The sequence below is a fragment of the Parambassis ranga genome, chromosome 10 (assembly GCF_900634625.1).
Source record: "Parambassis ranga chromosome 10, fParRan2.1, whole genome shotgun sequence".
NCBI classification, from domain to species: Eukaryota; Metazoa; Chordata; class Actinopteri; family Ambassidae; genus Parambassis; species Parambassis ranga.
Genome location: NC_041031.1, coordinates 11946303 through 11967184, shown reverse-complemented (window position 1 = coordinate 11967184; position 20882 = coordinate 11946303). Strand labels below are relative to the sequence as shown.

At 41.1% G+C, this 20882-nt stretch overlaps 3 protein-coding genes across 18 annotated transcripts in view; all 3 read right to left on the bottom strand.

Moving 5' to 3' along the window:
- LOC114442519 (protocadherin alpha-C2-like) overlaps positions 1-20882 on the bottom strand; it is a 140324-nt gene that overhangs the window by 26835 nt on the left and 92607 nt on the right. The window contains exon 1 of one of the 16 annotated variants that reach the window (XM_028416135.1): positions 14583-17060. The exons of 13 other annotated variants lie outside the window; for them this stretch is intronic. In XM_028416135.1, coding sequence (XP_028271936.1) covers positions 14583-16961 — 2379 coding nt within the window. In that variant the 5' untranslated portion in view covers positions 16962-17060. Of the gene's footprint in view, positions 1-4572; positions 7025-7664; positions 10130-14582; positions 17061-20882 lie in introns of those variants that run through there. 2 more of the 16 variants (XM_028416143.1, XM_028416132.1) reach the window with 2 other exon arrangements.
- Positions 1574-3967, bottom strand: LOC114442973 (protocadherin alpha-8-like). Its single transcript, XM_028416865.1, has one exon. The coding sequence runs from the start codon at positions 3965-3967 to the stop codon at positions 1574-1576; it is 2394 nt and encodes a 797-aa protein (XP_028272666.1).
- LOC114442972 (protocadherin alpha-3-like) lies at positions 18086-20494 on the bottom strand. The gene has a single exon (XM_028416863.1). It carries the CDS (start codon positions 20492-20494, stop codon positions 18086-18088), a length of 2409 nt encoding a protein of 802 aa, XP_028272664.1.

Genomic DNA, 20882 nt, shown 5'->3' with positions numbered 1-20882 from the left:
CGTCTCGCGGAGTATGGTACCTCAGTGCGGAAAAGACCTTTTTTTTGTATCTCTTACCACCCGTGGAGCGCGTTCTCCGCTCTTTGTCTCGCGGAGTATGGATCCAGCTTAAATAGGACAACGAAGGTGGCTGTGTTTCGACCTGTCTACATATATATGCTGCAAACTTGTTGAGACTTTTAGTTTAAACTGGCGACAACAGGCGCTAATCTTTCACAGACCACCCACCCACAAAACGTCATTGCCATTTATAGCCACTCCACAGGACCTAAAGGTACCTGAACTGTACCCGGTTCTCTGACACGGAGAGTTTGGTGATCACAGTAATTAATGAGATGGTGTGTATATATTGTATTTTTTTACTGTGGTTGCACAGGATATGTGCTGGTATCATATGAGTAGTTTCAAAACTTGACAAACGTTTACATTTTTAACTTTTTGTTTTCCTTTGCCAGTGACTGCTGAGAATCCATTTTGACATTGTGTGGGGCCTTTCGTGAAGCGTTTATAAAAACAGCTTCTTTCCAAAAGCTGTAACCACCTTGAACTCTCACATACACTAAATTATTGTGCAATATTACATATCCAGATGGACAATACACAATGCAACATGTGCAATATATTTATAATTCACAACATATAACACGTGCAATATTTTTTCCATACTTGAATACCGTATATATACCATATTTATATTCTCAGGACTGTGCACTGACTTCTGTTTATATTGTAAATATTTTTCTTAATATCTTTTTTAATATCTCTTTTTAATATCTTTTATACATCTCTTTTTATATATTGCTTTTTTGCACTGAAACTGGATGCTTTAATCTCATTGTACTTGTGTATAGTGACAATAAAAGGCATTCTTTTCTATTATATTCTATTCTATTCTAAAGCAGTACAGTGCCGTTACTTTTACTAAAATGTAAATCAATACATCAGTAATCAGAATACACCAAATGCTTCTTTTATGCATTGCTTTAAGGACAATATTGTGGTGGCGGAGGCGACTTGATTTAACCACGCACAATACATTATGTAACTAATTCAAATCCTTGCTTTCTAGACTTAATGATATGATGTTTTTTAAATATACTTTTGATGCCGACTTCCTGCTGTTGCAGTTGCCTTTTGTTGAAATGTTGCAATGTTGCTCCGACTGGCATCTGGCAGCATGTGGGACATCCTTAAACCTGATGTATGACATTGCCAGCCTTTTTAGTTGGAGAAAACACATTTCTCGAGACTACTTCATTAGTTACTAGTACTTGTATCCCTTTATTAATAATTATTAAAATTGCTTTTATACTTTTTTGCGCAACATCTATTAATGTTACTTGTTATGTTATTTTTATTTTCTAACAAAGTATAATGTTAAAGTAAAGGGAAAGAAGAAAACTGTAGTGTCTGTGAATCCTGAGCTACTGACACACAAGCTCTAAAGCCTTTTTGATTTCAGCACCCTGGACAGCACCTTTGCTAAGTGCAGGCAGGCAGAGGAGGAAATGTAGGCCAGTAGTGTCAACAGTGATTTGGATAGTGGAGGTATTGCAAAATTTGCAATCTGTTATTAAATAGGTTTACATCTTACCTTTTCGTTATTAGGTAAAGTCTGAGTTCTGGTAAAAGTATCTCCTTCAGTAATACTGATCAGTTCAGCATCTACAGGTGGAAACGGTGCGGGAAAAACCACTACGTCACTCTTCAGTGTGTCTGAGCTGAAACACACGTCATACTGCTGAGTCGATTTAGAGTAAGACCAGCTCCCATCAGGGTGGGTGGTGATCATTGGGGCGCTGTACCTGCTGAAACTACTGTCTGTCCTGTGACATTTGACAGCGATTAAACTGATGAGGCTCAGCAAGAAGATTGCGGACACCGACACAATAGCGATGAGCAGATACAGGTTCAAATCAGAGAAGCTGTCCTCCTTTACGGGCACATGTCTGAACTGAGTCTGGATGTCAGCTGAGTTTTCAACCACGACCACTTCAATAGACACAGTAGCTGACAGGGAGGGTTCTCCATTATCAGAAACCAGCACCAGCAAGGGATGAGTTTTCAAGTCATTGTCACTCATTCTCCTCTTAGTCCTGATTTCCCCGGTGCTGGTTCCGATCCTGAACAGGTTGTTTCCTTTGGATTCAGACAGATGATAAGAAAGCAGCGCATTGTATCCAGAGTCTGCGTCTACGGCCCTGATCTTTGCCACAAAGTATCCTGCTTCAGCAGAGTAGGGGATGTTCTCACTGTTAACAGAGCCATGCTCAGAATAGGGGGCCAAAATTGTTGGATTATTGTCATTCACATCCAAAATTAAAACAGTCACAGTCACATTGCTGCTGAGAGGAGGAACCCCAGAGTCTGTCGCCTGAACTTTAAATTGAAACACTTTTAACTCTTCATAGTTAAAGGACTGAAGGGTGACTATATCTCCAGTTTCAGAGTTGATGTTAATAAGTGATCCTTTAACATTGTTTTTTTGGTTATTAGTCAAGGAAAATGTTACTTTTGCATTTTCGTCTACATCGGGATCATTTGCTGTCAGCGTGTAGATAAGGGCACCTACAGGACTGTTCTCTTTGACGAAAATGTTTATCACAGGTTCCTTAAATTGAGGTGCGTTGTCATTGACGTCAGACACGTGAACTGTAATAATGCTTGTACTGGAAAGGGGCGGCAGGCCTTCGTCACTTGCTTTTATTGTGACATTATATTGAGAAACGCGCTCCCTGTCTAGAGCTCCGTCTACGACCAAAGAGTAATGATTCTTATATGTGTTCTTAATTTTAAATGGCACAGAATCAACTATTCTAACCTGTACAACGCCATTTTTATCAGCGTCAAAATCTCTTACCGTTATTAGTCCTACCATTGTATCAATGGTTGCATCTTCTCTCACCACGTTAACTAAAGATGTCACTGATATTTCTGGTGGATTGTCATTAATATCACTAATTTCAACGAGTACTTTACAGTGAGATGCTCTTGGATTTTGCCCTTTGTCTTTAGCTTGGACCCTAATTTCAACTGCATTGTTTTTTTCGTGGTCCAGTTCACCATTTACTGTAATCTCTCCTGTTATGGGATTGATGGCAAATTTATCCACGTCGTTATCATTATCTTGGTTGATAAAGGAATACTGTATTTCTCCGTTAGGACCCTCGTCTAAATCTCGGGCATGCACAGAAATTACAGCTGCACCACGCGGTGCGTTCTCCTGTACACTGGCTTTATACAATGCTTTGTCAAATATGGGAATATTATCATTAACGTCTTGCACATTTACTGTAATGCGTAATGTCCCTGATTTGGGTGGTTTTCCTCCATCTACAGCTGTTAGCGTTAGTTTGATAGCTGGCTGTTTTTCACGATCTAATGTTTTATGCAGTACCATTTCAGCAAACATAGACGGCTCTCCGCTATTCTGCACGTCCAGCGTGAAGTGCTCCGTTTGGCTGAGCTTGTAGCTTTTGACTGAAAAGCTCCCGACATCAGCATCAATTGCTTTTGGTAGAGCAAATTTTTCACCAACAAACGCCGACTCCGATACATTCAAAACAATCTCAGGTATCCGAAAAGACGGTGCATGATCATTTATGTCCAATATTTTAACGTCAAAGCGATAGAGATTCAGCGGAGTGTTCACAATGGCTTCCACCTCCAGAGAACACTTCACGTTCCGCGAGCAAAGCCCCTCTCGGTCTATTCTGTCTTTCACTAGAAGTACTCCAGTCTTAACGTTTACTTCTAAATATCTCGTGTTAGGTCCAGAAATCTGAAAACCTCTGCTTTCCAGTTCTTGTACATCAAGATGTAAATCTTTGGCGAGATTTCCCACTGTGGTCCCCGGGCTCGATTCCTCCGTAACAGAATACACCGTTTGTGCTGCTGCGACACTGCATATATGAAAAATAGCAAAGAAATAATAAATCCAATGCCGAAAAACACTCCCTTGCTGCATGGTGCCCCTCGCCGACTAATAAATTATTTTTTCAAAAAATCAGTAATGGTAACATTTCTCACTGACTGTACATTCAAACCAAATCCCAGTGTGAGGATATTCTGTTCTGCTACGACAAACAAAGCATTAAACACTAAAGGGAGGAGCGTTATATCTGGGGAAAAAATATTTCGGCTGTTAAAACCCAGTGTGAGGATATTCTGTTCTGCTACGACAAACAAAGCATTAAACACTAAAGGGAGGAGCGTTATATCTGGGAAAAAAATATTTCGGCTGTTTAAGCTGTTAGCGACATCTAGTGGTCAAACTGTAGTTAAATGCAAAGAGAGTATTAAATTATTATACAATACCTTGAGCCATTGGTGGAAACAACTCAAATCATTTTGATTTACCATCAACCTAAAAACATTATAGCAGGACTAAGTAGTCGAGGGAATAGGCAAATGCAGAGTAAAAAAAGTGATAAAGAAAGATGTTGTAGGCTAGTAGATGAACAAGCAACACAGAGCAAGAGATGATGTTAGTGTTATCACTTCAGCAATGGGTTGAGTTTAAGACATTATGTTGAAGCATTATGATTCTGTTTCATGTACTACTACCCTTACCTTCTCTTTGTTAGGTAATGTCTGAGTTCTGGTAAATGTATCTTCTCCATTAATACTGATCAGTTCAGCATCTACAGGTGAAAACGGTGCGGGGAAAACCACTACGTCACTCTTCAGTGTGTCTGAGCTAAAACACACGTCATACTGCTGAGTAGATTTAGAGTAAGACCAGCTCCCGTCAGGGTGGGTGGTGATCATTGGGGCGCTGTACCTGCTGAAACTACTGTCTGTCCTGTGACATCTGACAGCGATTAAACTGATGAGGCTCAGCAGGAAGATGACGGACACCGACACAACGGCGATCAGCAGATACAGGTTCAAATCAGAGAAGCTGTCCCCATTTACAGGCACATGTCTGAACTGAGTCTGGATGTCAGCTGAGGTTTCAACCACCACCACTTCAATAGACACAGTAGCTGACAGGGAGGGTTCTCCATTATCAGAAACCAGCACCACCAAGGGGTGAGTTTTCAAGTCATTGTCACTCATTCTCCTCTTAGTCCTGATTTCCCCGGTGCTGGTTCCAATCCTGAACAGGTTGTTTCCTTTGGGCTCAGACAGGTGATAAGAAAGCAGCGCATTGTATCCAGAGTCTGCGTCTACAGCCCTGATCTTTGCCACAAAGTATCCCGCTTCAGCAGAGTAGGGGATGCTCTCACTGTTAACAGAGCCGTGTTCAGAATAAGGAGCCAGAATTGCAGGATTATTGTCATTCTCGTCCAGGATAAAAAGGTTCACAGTTATGCTGCTGCTGAGAGCGGGAACCCCAGAGTCTGTAGCCTGAACTTTATACTGAAATGTTTTTAACTCCTCAAAATTAAAAGATTGCAGACTGATGATCTCTCCATTCTCTGAGTTGATGTTTAAAACAGACGTTACTGGAATACTTCCTGAAATACCATCTAACAGTGAATATGTCACTTTAGAGTTTTCTTCTCTGTCTGGATCAACGGCAGTAACTGTGAAAATAGTAGCTCCGACTACACTGTTCTCCTTAACATATACATTAATCACAGGCTCTGAGAACTGAGGGGCATTGTCATTCACATCAGAAATGTGCACAGATATAACATTTGTACTGGAAATCGGTGGCATGCCTTCATCTGTGGCTCTGATGGTGACATTGTATTGAGAAACACTCTCTCTGTCAAGAGGCCCATCAACTGTCAATGAATAATAATTTTTGTAGTTTAGCTTGAGTTTAAAAGGCGCCACCCCAACAATGCTTGCTTTGGTAAGACCATTATTGCCGCCATCTTTGTCAGTCACAGTCACCAAAGCGACAACTGTACCTATCTCGGCGTCTTCTTTGACTGGGCTCATAAGAGACGTGATAATAATTTCAGGTGCGTTGTCATTAACATCAATTACTTCCACTAACAATTTACTGTGCACGCTTCGTGAAGGTGTACCTTTATCTCTTGCCTGTACACGAATATCATATGCCGTGTTCTCTTCATAATCTATTTTCCCTTTTACAGTAATTTCCCCTGTGCCTGAGTTTATTGAGAACAAAGTGTTAGGGTTAAAATTTCCCCTTTCAATAAATGAATACTCTATTTGACTGTTTATGCCCTCATCCAAATCTGTGGCACTTACAGTTAGTATAGAGGTCTGAAAGGGAGCATTTTCTGTAATTTGGGCCTTGTACAGAAGTTGACTAAATACCGGGGCGTTGTCATTTATATCCATAACATGCACGACTATTTTCAAACTTCCTGATCTGGCTGGTTTTCCTCCATCCACAGCAGTTAAAATGAGGTGAATAATAGACGTTTTCTCCCTGTCTAAAGATTTCTGCAACACTAACTCTGCAGACTCACTGTGCTGCCCGCCGCTCTGTACGTCCAATGAAAAATAGTCACTCGGACTCAGCTTGTAGCTTTTTACAGAGTTACTGCCAGTGTCTGCGTCACTTGCTATTGGAAGTAGATACCTCTCACCGGTAGAGGATGATTCCGAAATATTCAGGGACTTCTCCTTCTCACGAAAAGATGGTGCATTATCGTTAATGTCAGTAATCTGAACCTCTATGCGATGTAGATGCATGGGGTGGTTCATAATAGCTTCTATATTTACTGAACATTTCGCCGCATTTGGACAGAGCTCTTCACGATCAATTCTGTCGCTAACAAATAGAGCACCCGTTTTCAAATTCACGTCAAAATATGTCTTAGAATTTCCAGGGACGATTCTTAAATTCCGTTTTTCCAGTTCATGAGCATTTATTTGTAAATCCTTGGCGAGATTTCCTACCACCGTTCCTTTGTCAACCTCCTCCGAAACGGAGTAGGAGAGCTGCGCTGAATACTCCTCACACAAACAAAGCAGGGCTATTATCTGTATCCAGATTGTGAGTTTTTGTCCACGATCCATTCCTGTCACGCAATTAAAGAAATAATCCATTTTGTATATGTCCACATCTACAGAGAGTAATAGACGAGCCCTTTCCGTCTTTTCACCGTTTGAGTATTTTTTGACAAAGCGCTATTGGACTACAGATTGCCACCGAGAGGAGGGGTCAAGGAAAAAAGGGAGTCACATAGATATTCGTGGTCTCTAGCGACACCAACCGTTTGTGCTAATGTATGAAGACATTTACATTGCTTTGCTATGCATAAAATATAAAAGCCTGTCCCCAAGTATAGCTTGTTTTGGTGATCAAAACAGTTAATACCAATTTCAGCGTAAAATTGCACAACACTAAAAAAACGAGTAAAAATTGCTATATAGGGATAATCACATTAGAGGCACAACTGAGCGTTCAGCAAAAAAACTAAACAAAAAGATCGGCTAAGCTTTAGTTCGTTAAACCAATAACTCTGCCCAAATTTCAGCACCATAGACAGCGCCCTCACCGTTCAGCAGCCCCGCAGCTAACTTAAGCAGCTACTGACTCCAAGATTGGAGATAGTTTTCCCTCCAGCAGGGTACAATTTATAACATGTTGGTTTCATAGTGATAGACTAAATAAAATTGATGTCAGGAAAAAAGTAAATCTTGAAAATTCTCCCGTTCTCATAATGTTAACAGCTAACGCCTGGAAAAAATAAAGAGTGCAATGAAAGATATTTACATTACAGTCAACTCACCTTTTCTTTATTAGGTAAAGTCTGAGTTCTGGTAAAAGTATCTCCTCCATTAATATTGATCAGTTCAGCATCTACAGGTGGAAACGGTACAGGGAAAACCACTACGTCACTCTTCAGTGTGTCTGAGCTGAAGCACACATCATACTGCTGAGTCGATTTAGAGTAAGACCAGCTCCCGTCAGGGTGGGTGGTGATCATTGGGGCGCTGTACCTGCTGAAACTACTGTCTGTCCTGTGACATCTGACAGCTATTAAACTGATGAGGCTCAGCAGGAAGATGACGGACACTGAAACAATAGCGATCAGCAGATACAGGTTCAAATCAGAGAAGCTGTCCTCCTTTACAGGCACATGTCTGAACTGAGTCTGGATGTCAGCTGAGTTTTCAACCACCATCACTTCAATAGACACAGTAGCTGACAGGGAGGGTTCTCCGTTATCAGAAACCAGTACCACCAATGGGTGAGTTTTCAAGTCATTGTCACTCATTCTCCTCTTAGTCCTGATTTCCCCGGTGCTGGCTCCGATCCTGAACAGGTTGTTTCCTTTGGGTTCAGGCAGGTAATAAGAAAGCAGCGCATTGTATCCAGAGTCTGCGTCTACAGCCCTGATCTTTGCCACAAAGTATCCCGCTTCAGCAGAGTAGGGGATGCTCTCACTGTTAACAGAGCCGTGTTCAGAATAAGGAGCTAAAATTGTAGGATTATTGTCATTTTCATCTAGAATTAAAACATTCACAGTTACGTTGCTGCTGAGAGGAGGAACACCAGAGTCTGTGGCATGAACGTTAAACTGAAACGTTTTTAACTCCTCAAAGTTAAACGACTGAAGGGTGACTATATCTCCAGTCTCTGAGTTTATTTTTATAAAGGAAGTTATGACTTTTGATTCACCCCCTAATGAGTATATTACTCTAGCGTTTTCATTTATATCGGCATCAACTGCAGTTATGGAATACACACTTGCTCCAACTGGACTGTTTTCTTTTACGTAAATGTTAATCACAGGTTCAAAGAAACGTGGCGCGTTGTCATTGACATCAGAAACCTTTATATTAATAACACTAGTGCCGGATAGAGATGGGGTCCCTTCATCATTCGCTGTAATCGTAATATTGTAGAAATCATTTTTTTCGCGATCAAGAGGCCCGTCTACTACTAAAGAATAATAGTTTTTATAATTTGAATTCAACTTAAACGGAACAGAGCCAACAAGTTCACTGCGAGTCTGACCGTTTTTTCCTCCGTCTTTGTCAGTCACTGTTAGTAAAGCAACAACATTTCCTATTTCAGCGTCTTCTCTGACCGGGTTCGTGAGTGACGTCACCACAATTTCTGGAGCATTGTCATTCACATCAACCACCTCTACTAATAGCTTCCCATTTGCTCTTCGAGGGAATGGACCTTTATCTGTTGCCTGAACATGTATTTCATACGCGGACTGTGTCTCGTAATCCAGATCACCCTTAACGGTGATCTCACCAGTATCTGGATTTATTAAAAACACATCAGCAGGGTTGAAGTTTGCACGTTTGACAAAAGAGAAAATGACCCTACCGTTGTCCCCTTCGTCTAAATCGGTGGCATTAAGTTGAATAACTAATGTTCCAGCTGGGGCATTTTCACGTATTCGTGCCTTGTAAAGTGTTTTGCTAAATATCGGCGTGTTATCATTGACGTCTAAGACATTCACTGTAATCTCTACAGTTCCTATGTTAGGAGGTTTACCTCCGTCTACAGCCGTCAGCGTTAGTTTAAAAACAGCTTGTTTTTCACGATCCAGAGGTTTCTGCAGAACCAATTCAGCAGATGCACTATGTTCACCGCCGCTCTGTACATCGAGTGAGAAATATTCATTTGGACTCAGCCTGTAAGTCTTTACTGAATAGCTTCCTGTATCTGCATCAATAGCCAAGGGAAGCAAGAAGTGCTCGCCTGTAGGCGAATATTCAGAAATGTTAAGTGAAAATGACTTTTCAACAAATTTAGGTGAGTTGTCATTTAAATCTACAATCACCACCTCAATGCGACTAAGTACCGTAGGATTACTCAGTATGGCCTCTAAGTTTAGTGTGCATTTTAACGTGTTTGGGCAAAGCTCCTCGCGATCTATTCTCTCATTAGCATAAAGATCCCCCGTTTTAAAATTAACCGCAAAATACTTCTTACTGTATCCAGACACAACATTTAGATTCCTCGTTTCCAGGTCTTGAACATTAACATTTAAATCCTTTGCAAGGTTCCCGACCACAGTTCCTTTGTCCACCTCCTCAGAAACAGAGTAAGATATCTGAGCTGCAGACCAGTCACATAAAAACAATATGATCAGCAAACAGACAGTTTCAGTGTTCCTCCGAGTGCCCATTGCTAGTTTGAAAGGCAATACCAAAAAACAGCATATATTTATCCATGAAGTGCCTCTCTATATGTCAGATATTTAACTCCCGTCTCTGCGTTATGTCGCCATTCGAGGTTCTCCCACAAAGCACTCTCAGTCTGCTGACGCTCCACGGAAAGGAGGAGACTGAAAACACCGAGCTCACAAAATGTACGGTCACTAGCGACCTCGCGCGGTGCAACTTGGTTAGTTTGTTACACATCCTTTGTACTTTTCAAATTATATAGCGTCATGACATAATGGACGTTCTTAACACAAATAACTACAATAAAACAAGTTAGAATTGCCAGCCAAATAAAACTGGAACTTATGTTCAAAGGAAGTATTCCCTAAAACCATGGCTAATCAGCTTCACAAGCTATTCCCATTACTGTCTACTTCAGTAAAAACAAAATTTACAAAGACTTAGGAATAATACATATCATAATAATGTTCAACCATTTCACACCGGTTATACATCATGATTTCAAATAGTTAAAAACGTGTTTTCAGCACCATGGAAAGCTCCCAGATCTGATTTGTCATATAACATTCTTAGTGTATCTGATTTGTCATATTGTTAGTTGTTTGTTTGTTGTTTGTCATGTTGAGCAAATAAGAGGACCCATAGGTCTATACCCATAATTTGAAAGGTAATTTGGGAGGCATGCAATACAGCCTATAGATTTGCACTTGATTAACTAGATTGAAGGACTGAAAACAACTCACCTTCTCTTTATTAGGTAAAGTCTGAGTCCTGGTAAAAGTGTCTCCTCCGTTAATACTGATCAGTTCAGCATCTACAGGTGGAAATGGTGCGGGGAAAACCACTACATCACTCTTCAGTGTGTCTGAGCTAAAACACACGTCATACTGCTGAGTCGATTTAGAGTAAGACCAGCTCCCGTCAGGGTGGGTGGTGATCATTGGGGCGCTGTACCTGCTGAAACTACTGTCTGTCCTGTGACATCTGACAGCTATTAAACTGATGAGGCTCAGCAGGAAGATGACGGACACTGAAACAATAGCGATCAGCAGATACAGGTTCAAATCAGAGAAGCTGTCCTCCTTTACAGGCACATGTCTGAACCGAGTCTGGATGTCAGCTGAGTTTTCAACCACCATCACTTCAATAGACACAGTAGCTGACAGGGAGGGTTCTCCATTATCAGAAACTAGCACCACCAAGGGGTGAGTTTTCAAGTCATGGTCACTCATCCTCCTCTTAGTCCTGATTTCCCCGGTGCTGGTTCCGATCCTGTAGAGGTTGTTTCCTTTGGGTTCAGACAGATGATAAGAAAGCAGCGCATTGTATCCAGAGTCTGCGTCTACAGCCCTGATCTTTGCCACAAAGTATCCCGCTTCAGCAGAGTAGGGAATGCTCTCACTGTTAACAGAGCCATGTTCAGAATACGGTGGCAGAATCATTGGGTTATTGTCATTTTCATCCAGGATTAAAATGTTTACAGTCACGTTGCTGCTGAGAGGAGGAACACCAGAGTCTGTGGCCTGAACTTTAAACTGAAACGTTTTTACCTCCTCATAGTTAAACGACTGCAGACTGATGATGTCTCCAGTCTCTGAGTTGATGTTCAAAACGGATGAAATTGGAATATGTTTTGGAGAAGTGTCCAAAAATGTGTAAGTTACCTTTGCATTATTGTTTAGATCAGGATCAAATGCATTTATTGTGTAAATTACTGAACCTAATGGACTGTTTTCTTTGATGTACACATTAATGACAGGCTCCATAAACCGAGGTGGGTTGTCATTGACATCAGAAACATGAACACTAATGACCCTGCTGCTGGACAGAGGTGGACTTCCTTCATCTGTGGCTGCAACGGTGACATGGTAAAGTGAAGCGTTCTCTCTGTCCAGAGGTCCATCTACAACTAATGAATAGTCATTTTTATAGTTGGACTTGAGTTTAAACGGACCAGACCCAGCTACTTTACAGTTAGTAACTCCGTTCGTTCCTCCATCTTTATCACTTACACTAATAAAAGCAACAATTGCTCCTAGTTCTGCATCTTCTTTAACAGGCGTCATAAGTGACGTCACAGATATTTCTGGGGCATTGTCATTCACATCAATTATCTCTACCAGCAGTTTAGCATGTGCGCTACGAGGAGAGGCTCCCTGATCCATTGCCTGAACTCTCACTTCATAAGAAGGGGTCTCTTCATAGTCTAGTCTCCCCTTCACAGTAATTTCACCAGTTTCTGAATTTAGATCAAAAATCTTTGATGGATCTATATTTCCTCGTTTTATGAATGAATACAGGATCTTACTGTTTATATCTTCGTCTAAGTCTGTTGCATTGAAACGGATGACAAACGTTCCTGGAGCAGCATTTTCCTTAACACGCACTTTATAAAGAGAGTTGCTGAATGTTGGAGTATTGTCATTGACATCTATAACATTAACTGTTAACTGCAGAGTTCCTGTCCTGGGCGGTTTTCCTCCATCTACAGCGGTCAGGATAAGTTTAATTGCAGGTTGTTTTTCTCGATCTAAAGCTTTTTGCAGCACTAACTCTGCGGACACACCGTGTTCTCCGCCGGCTTGTACGTCAAGAGAGAAATGTTGATTTTGGCTCAGCTTGTATGTCTTTACTGTGTTGCTTCCTGTGTCCGCATCCTCCGCTACAGGGAGAAGGTATCGTTCTCCTGGTGACAGTAATTCAGATATGTTCAATGAATGTGATTGCTCGCTGAAGGAAGGCGAGTTATCATTTATATCCAGAATGTTAATCTCGATGCGGTGTATGTTCATCGGATTTTTGAAAGCAGCTTGTATTTTGATGGAGCATTTTTCGACATGCGGACAAATCTCCTCTCGGTCTATTCTCTCGTTAACAAAGAGAATCCCGGTCCTCAAATTCACGTCAAAATATGTCTTACTGTAACTCGAAACAACACGTAGATCCCTGGTTTCCAGTTCCTGTACATTGAGGTTTAAATCCTTTGCGATATTCCCCACTACTGTGCCTTTGTTCACCTCCTCGGAAATGGAGTATGACAACTGCGAATCAGACCAGTCACAAAGACAAAGCAGCGCAACAACATGAATCCAGACATATACGCTTTCTCCTCGCACACACATCGTTGTTGCAACAAAAGAACGGAATCCAAATTGGCATTTATCCACAATTCCCCTTTCCTTGAAAATACTCTTGTTTCAGCTCTTTCTCGTCTCTTCACAATACAATCAAGCTCTCGGAGAAATAGTGGCCAGTGACGAGTTTGTTTCTGTCGTACATGGAGGAGGAGTTTTAGCTCCACAAACACTTTGACATCCATGGTCTGCTGCGACATCATGTGGGGAATAGTGGATACATACTTACTACACCTCAATCAAGCAAAGTGCAAACAAATGTTCCCAGAATACTATATGTTGATAATTGTATTGATACAAGTCATAAACAAGTAATTTAAACTTAATATCTCGTATATTTATGTTGACAATTGGCCAGTGTTTAAAGATTTGGGGACAACAGTGGCGCAGTGGTGTAGCAGGGTTGTCTAGTAACCGAAAGGTTGGGGGTTCGATCCCAACTCCTCCCTAGTCACCCTAGCCTGTGGCGCGCCTTGCTAGTCATTGTATGACACAGCCGTAAAGAATTTCCCTCTGGGATTAATACAGTATCTAAAATAAAAAAAAAAAAATTAGTTAGTAATATTTTGAGAGGAACAAGCTTCCAGCGACGAATAGCCTATGTCAACAGTAAGACACACGAGAAAAAAACCCAACCAGTTTTAAGATAGTGATATAATCATCTTTAAATTGAACTGTATATTTAAAATTACTTTAAATATTAATGCTGACAATTTAAAACGAAATAATGAATTATCAAAATGGTGTCGTTTCCAATGGAACGCAGATTAGTCAAGGTTGTAAGCCAGTGTTCAGTACCACGGACAGCGTTGGCAACTTGTCAGCTGAAGTGATTTTTAGGAACATGAAAATTATGTTGCAGACCAAAATACTGAAATCAGTTACTGAGCTTCATCAATACACGCAGTGCTGTCTCTGTATAAGTAATGAGCTACATTGTCAAAACAGTGAGCTGGTAAAGACAACAGCATAAGGAGGACAATTCCTTAAAGATTCCATCCTACTAAGACATTTTCCTACATTTTCAATCTATGGTATTTGCTCTCTACAATCTACAACTCTAAATTTTCGTTCCTGACGGACTAAAATTTCAAGTTGGTAGACATAGTCAGTGTAGTGTAAAAAAAACATGGGGGTATAAGGTAGAGACGATGTAGGCTGCTCAAATATTTACAAGCCTACGAGTAGCCAAAAATTCTTAATTTCCATGAAAGTTGGCGTAAGTACTGTTTATCAATGTTGCTCAAGAGAAAGGTCCCAGATGTGTACTTGTCAGCGAAAGAGAGAGACCATAATGGAGTCGACTCGACATTCACACATATTTTAATAAAACGTTATGTTGCAATATGGTTAGTTATCAGTGGGGGGAAGTACTGAGTTCAGTTACTATGCTTAGATATTCAACTCTTTAATATTGCCTACCTTTTCTTTGTTGGGTAGTGTTTGAGTCCTGGTAAAAGTATCTCCTCCATTAATACTGATCAGTTCAGCATCTACAGGTGGAAACGGTCCGGGGAAAACCACTACGTCACTCTTCAGTGTGTCTGAGCTGAAACACACGTCATACTGCTGAGTCGATTTAGAGTAAGACCAGCTCCCGTCAGGGTGGGTGGTGATCATTGGGGCGCTGTACCTGCTGAAACTACTGTCTGTCCTGTGACATCTGACAGCTATTAAACTGATGAGGCTCAGCAGGAAGATGACGGACACCGACACAATGGCGATCAGCAGATACAGGTTCAAATCAGAGAAGCTGTCCTCCTTTACAGGCACATGTCTGAACTGAGTCTGGATGTCAGCTGAGTTTTCAACCACCACCACTTCAATAGACACAGTAGCTGACAGGGAGGGTTCTCCATTATCAGAAACCAGCACCACCAAGGGGTGGGTTTTCAAGTCATTGTCACTCATTCTCCTCTTAGTCCTGATTTCCCCGGTGCTGGTTCCGATCCTGAACAGGTTGTTTCCTTTGGGCTCAGACAGGTGATAAGAAAGCAGCGCATTGTATCCAGAGTCTGCGTCTACAGCCCTGATCTTTGCCACAAAGTATCCCGTTTCAGCAGAGTAGGGGATGCTCTCACTTCCAACAGAGCCATGTTCAGAATAAGGGGCTAAAATGGTTGGACTGTTGTCATTCTGGTCCAGAATTAAAACGTTCACGGTGACGTTGCTGCTGAGAGGAGGAACACCAGAGTCTGTGGCCTGAACTTTAAATTGAAATGTTTTCAACTCTTCATAATTAAACGACTGCAGACTGATGATATCTCCAGTCTCTGAGTTTATGTTTAAAACGGATGAAATTTGAGTACTTTTTGAAGTAGTATCCAGTAATGTGTACGTCAATTTTCCATTACCGTCTAGATCAGGATCAAATGCATTTATTGTGTAAATTACTGATCCTACTGGACTGTTTTCTTTTATGTGCACATTAATGACAGGCTCTATAAACCGAGGTGGGTTGTCATTGACATCAGAAACATGAACAGTAATGACCCTGCTGCTGGACAGAGGTGGACTTCCTTCATCTGTGGCTGTAACGGTGACATGGTAAAGTGAAGTGTTCTCTCTGTCCAGAGGTCCATCTACAACTAATGAATAGTCATTTTTATAGTTGGACTTGAGTATAAACGGAACAGACCCAGCTACCTCACAGCTAGTAACACCGTTCTTCCCTCCATCTTTATCACTGACTGTAACCAAAGCAACAATTGTTTCTAGTACTGCGTCTTCTTTTACAGGTGTCATCAATGACGTCACAGATATTTCTGGAGCATTGTCATTCACATCAATTATCTCTATCAGCAGTTTAGCATGTGCGCTACGAGGAGAGGCTCCCTGATCCATTGCCTGAAGTCTCACTTCATACGCCGGAGTCTCTTCATAGTCTAACTTCCCTTTCACAGTAATGTCTCCCGTTTCTGAATTTAGATCAAAAATATTTGATGGATCAATATTTCCTCTTTTGTTAAAGGAATACAGGATCTTACTGTTCACGCCCTCGTCTAAATCGGTTGCATTTAATTTTATGAGATGAGTTCCAGCATTCGCGTTTTCTATAACACGAACTTTGTAAAGCGTTTTGCTAAAAGTGGGTATGTTATCATTTACATCGATTACATTTACCTTTATCTGCAACGACCCCGATCTAGAGGGTTTACCTCCATCTACGGCCGTCAAGAGAAGTGTAATCACAGACTCTTTTTCTCTGTCTAAAGCTTTTTGCAGCACCAACTCAGCAGAAACTCCGTGTTCCCCGCCGCTCTGCACATCGAGAGAAAAATGTTCTGTTTGGCTTAACTTATAGGTCTTCACAGCGTTGTTTCCTGTGTCTGTATCTATTGCTACTGGGAGGAGATATCGCTCTCCAGTTAAGGACGATTCGGAAACATTCAAATGATATATATTTTCAAGAAAAGCAGGCGAATTGTCGTTTATATCTACTACATTAACCTCTATGCGTTGAGCAGTCATCGGATTGCTTAAAACAGCTTGTATTTTTAACGAGCATTTTTCGACGTGTGGACAAAGCTCTTCTCTGTCTATTCTCTCGTTAACAAAGAGGTTCCCGGTCCGCAGATTAACGTCGAAGTATTTCTTACTGTAACTTGAAACAACTCGTAGATTCCTGTTTTCTAGTTCCTGTACGTTAATGTTTAAATCCTTTGCGATATTCCCCACTACAGTACCTTTGTTCACCTCCTCGGAGACCGTATAAGTTAACTGCGATGCAGACCAGTTACAGAGACAAAGAAACACGACAATATAAATCCACACGTATTCCTTTGGGCGTTGAATATACATTGTTGATGCACCAAAACAACTGAATCCAAGATATCATTTATCCGCAAAAGAGATATTCCCATCCGAAGCAATAGTGTTGTGAGGAAGCTTCCCGTCTCTCTTAACAGTACCTTCTGTGAATGTGCCAATGGCTGATGCGGATTCCATTTTTTCTTCATGCAGGGAGGAGGAGTTTGGGATGTAGGCCCTACAAACAAATTCGTATCTATGGTCTCGTGCGACATCATGTGGAAATACAGTTGTATATTTCCCCATACTGACAAGCAAACACATCACGTGTGCCAAATAGCTTAAAATCTTATGAATGTTGTAAATTAGTATGTTTGCCATTAGAAATATGTATAGTTTGGAATAGGCGTAAATATAATTTAAGCCTTTTTTTACTCAATATAGAAGATACTGTGATTAAAATGATGCCAGATTAAGGAAAATATCTTCAATTCGATCTCCATAAATTAATATAATCAAGATTAAAATGTCCACTTTTATATAAATGTCTTTTACTGCAGGTTCCTATGGCAGCCACAGGATTTCAACAAAGCGTCTAGCACCACGGACAGCGCCTATACTCTGCTCATTAACTTAAGGTAGGCTCACACATCGCTGTAGAATGGTGAATGGTACACGCTACATACACATAAACCTTTACACTAAATAGCACAGCAAATTGCTAATTAAGGTTAAAAATGGCTTAGATTATGTAAATAAGTCATATTTTTGCAACATCCAGAAAAGCAGTATATTTTGAAGTAAAGGTGAAACAGAAAGACTTTTCCAGCACCGCAGGAAATAACTCTAATGTCCTGGCTATAACACACAGCCCTTTAAATGTAATGTTGGCAATTAACAGAGAAATGGGAGCTCAAAATCTGAAAAGGGTATAAGTTATCTGAAAGGTTGTGGTATTGATCTTTAATATGTTCTGGCCTATAAGTGTTCTGTTATAGGTATAGGTCATAGTATGATGCTGATTGAAGCTAAGTCTTGATAATGACAGTCATAGGCAGGCTTGTACTAGTAGCACTATACAAGAACTGAGTATAAAAGTCCTACCTTGTCTTTGTTGGGTAAAGTCTGAGTCCTGGTAATAGTGTCCCCACTGTTAATGCTGATCAGTTCAGCATCTAGATATTCAACTCTTTAATATTGCCTACCTTTTCTTTGTTGGGTAGTGTTTGAGTCCTGGTAAAAGTATCTCCTCCATTAATACTGATCAGTTCAGCATCTACAGGTGGAAACGGTCCGGGGAAAACCACTACGTCACTCTTCAGTGTGTCTGAGCTAAAACACACGTCATACTGCTGAGTCGATTTAGAGTAAGACCAGCTCCCGTCAGGGTGGGTGGTGATCATTGGGGCGCTGTACCTGCTGAAACTACTGTCTGTCCTGTGACATCTGACAGCTATTAAACTGATGAGGCTCAGCAGGAAGATGACGGACACTGAAACAATAGCGATCAGCAGATACAGGTTCAAATCAGAGAAGCTGTCCTCCTTTACAGGCACATGTCTGAACCGAGTCTGGATGTCAGCTGAGTTTTCAACCACCATCACTTCAATAGACACAGTAGCTGACAGGGAGGGTTCTCCATTATCAGAAACTAGCACCACCAAGGGGTGAGTTTTCAAGTCATGGTCACTCATCCTCCTCTTAGTCCTGATTTCCCCGGTGCTGGTTCCGATCCTGTAGAGGTTGTTTCCTTTGGGTTCAGACAGATGATAAGAAAGCAGCGCATTGTATCCAGAGTCTGCGTCTACAGCCCTGATCTTTGCCACAAAGTATCCCGCTTCAGCAGAGTAGGGAATGCTCTCACTGTTAACAGAGCCATGTTCAGAATACGGTGGCAGAATCATTGGGTTATTGTCATTTTCATCCAGGATTAAAATGTTTACAGTCACGTTGCTGCTGAGAGGAGGAACACCAGAGTCTGTGGCCTGAACTTTAAACTGAAACGTTTTTACCTCCTCATAGTTAAACGACTGCAGACTGATGATGTCTCCAGTCTCTGAGTTGATGTTCAAAACGGATGAAATTGGAATATGTTTTGGAGAAGTGTCCAAAAATGTGTAAGTTACCTTTGCATTATTGTTTAGATCAGGATCAAATGCATTTATTGTGTAAATTACTGAACCTAATGGACTGTTTTCTTTGATGTACACATTAATGACAGGCTCCATAAACCGAGGTGGGTTGTCATTGACATCAGAAACATGAACACTAATGACCCTGCTGCTGGACAGAGGTGGACTTCCTTCATCTGTGGCTGCAACGGTGACATGGTAAAGTGAAGCGTTCTCTCTGTCCAGAGGTCCATCTACAACTAATGAATAGTCATTTTTATAGTTGGACTTGAGTTTAAACGGACCAGACCCAGCTACTTTACAGTTAGTAACTCCGTTCGTTCCTCCATCTTTATCACTTACACTAATAAAAGCAACAATTGCTCCTAGTTCTGCATCTTCTTTAACAGGCGTCATAAGTGACGTCACAGATATTTCTGGGGCATTGTCATTCACATCAATTATCTCTACCAGCAGTTTAGCATGTGCGCTACGAGGAGAGGCTCCCTGATCCATTGCCTGAACTCTCACTTCATAAGAAGGGGTCTCTTCATAGTCTAGTCTCCCCTTCACAGTAATTTCACCAGTTTCTGAATTTAGATCAAAAATCTTTGATGGATCTATATTTCCTCGTTTTATGAATGAATACAGGATCTTACTGTTTATATCTTCGTCTAAGTCTGTTGCATTGAAACGGATGACAAACGTTCCTGGAGCAGCATTTTCCTTAACACGCACTTTATAAAGAGAGTTGCTGAATGTTGGAGTATTGTCATTGACATCTATAACATTAACTGTTAACTGCAGAGTTCCTGTCCTGGGCGGTTTTCCTCCATCTACAGCGGTCAGGATAAGTTTAATTGCAGGTTGTTTTTCTCGATCTAAAGCTTTTTGCAGCACTAACTCTGCGGACACACCGTGTTCTCCGCCGGCTTGTACGTCAAGAGAGAAATGTTGATTTTGGCTCAGCTTGTATGTCTTTACTGTGTTGCTTCCTGTGTCCGCATCCTCCGCTACAGGGAGAAGGTATCGTTCTCCTGGTGACAGTAATTCAGATATGTTCAATGAATGTGATTGCTCGCTGAAGGAAGGCGAGTTATCATTTATATCCAGAATGTTAATCTCGATGCGGTGTATGTTCATCGGATTTTTGAAAGCAGCTTGTATTTTGATGGAGCATTTTTCGACATGCGGACAAATCTCCTCTCGGTCTATTCTCTCGTTAACAAAGAGAATCCCGGTCCTCAAATTCACGTCAAAATATGTCTTACTGTAACTCGAAACAACACGTAGATCCCTGGTTTCCAGTTCCTGTACATTGAGGTTTAAATCCTTTGCGATATTCCCCACTACTGTGCCTTTGTTCACCTCCTCGGAAATGGAGTATGACAACTGCGAATCAGACCAGTCACAAAGACAAAGCAGCGCAACAACATGAATCCAGACATATACGCTTTCTCCTCGCACACACATCGTTGTTGCAACAAAAGAACGGAATCCAAATTGGCATTTATCCACAATTCCCCTTTCCTTGAAAATACTCTTGTTTCAGCTCTTTCTCGTCTCTTCACAATACAATCAAGCTCTCGGAGAAATAGTGGCCAGTGACGAGTTTGTTTCTGTCGTACATGGAGGAGGAGTTTTAGCTCCACAAACACTTTGACATCCATGGTCTGCTGCGACATCATGTGGGGAATAGTGGATACATACTTACTACACCTCAATCAAGCAAAGTGCAAACAAATGTTCCCAGAATACTATATGTTGATAATTGTATTGATACAAGTCATAAACAAGTAATTTAAACTTAATATCTCGTATATTTATGTTGACAATTGGCCAGTGTTTAAAGATTTGGGGA

What these genes read in the sequence shown, in the direction of transcription:
- LOC114442973 (XM_028416865.1), bottom strand. Translation starts at nt 3,967, where the DNA reads ATGCAGCAAGGGAGTGTTTTTCGGCATTGGATTTATTATTTCTTTGCT.
- LOC114442972 (XM_028416863.1), bottom strand. Translation starts at nt 20,494, where the DNA reads ATGTGTGTGCGAGGAGAAAGCGTATATGTCTGGATTCATGTTGTTGCG.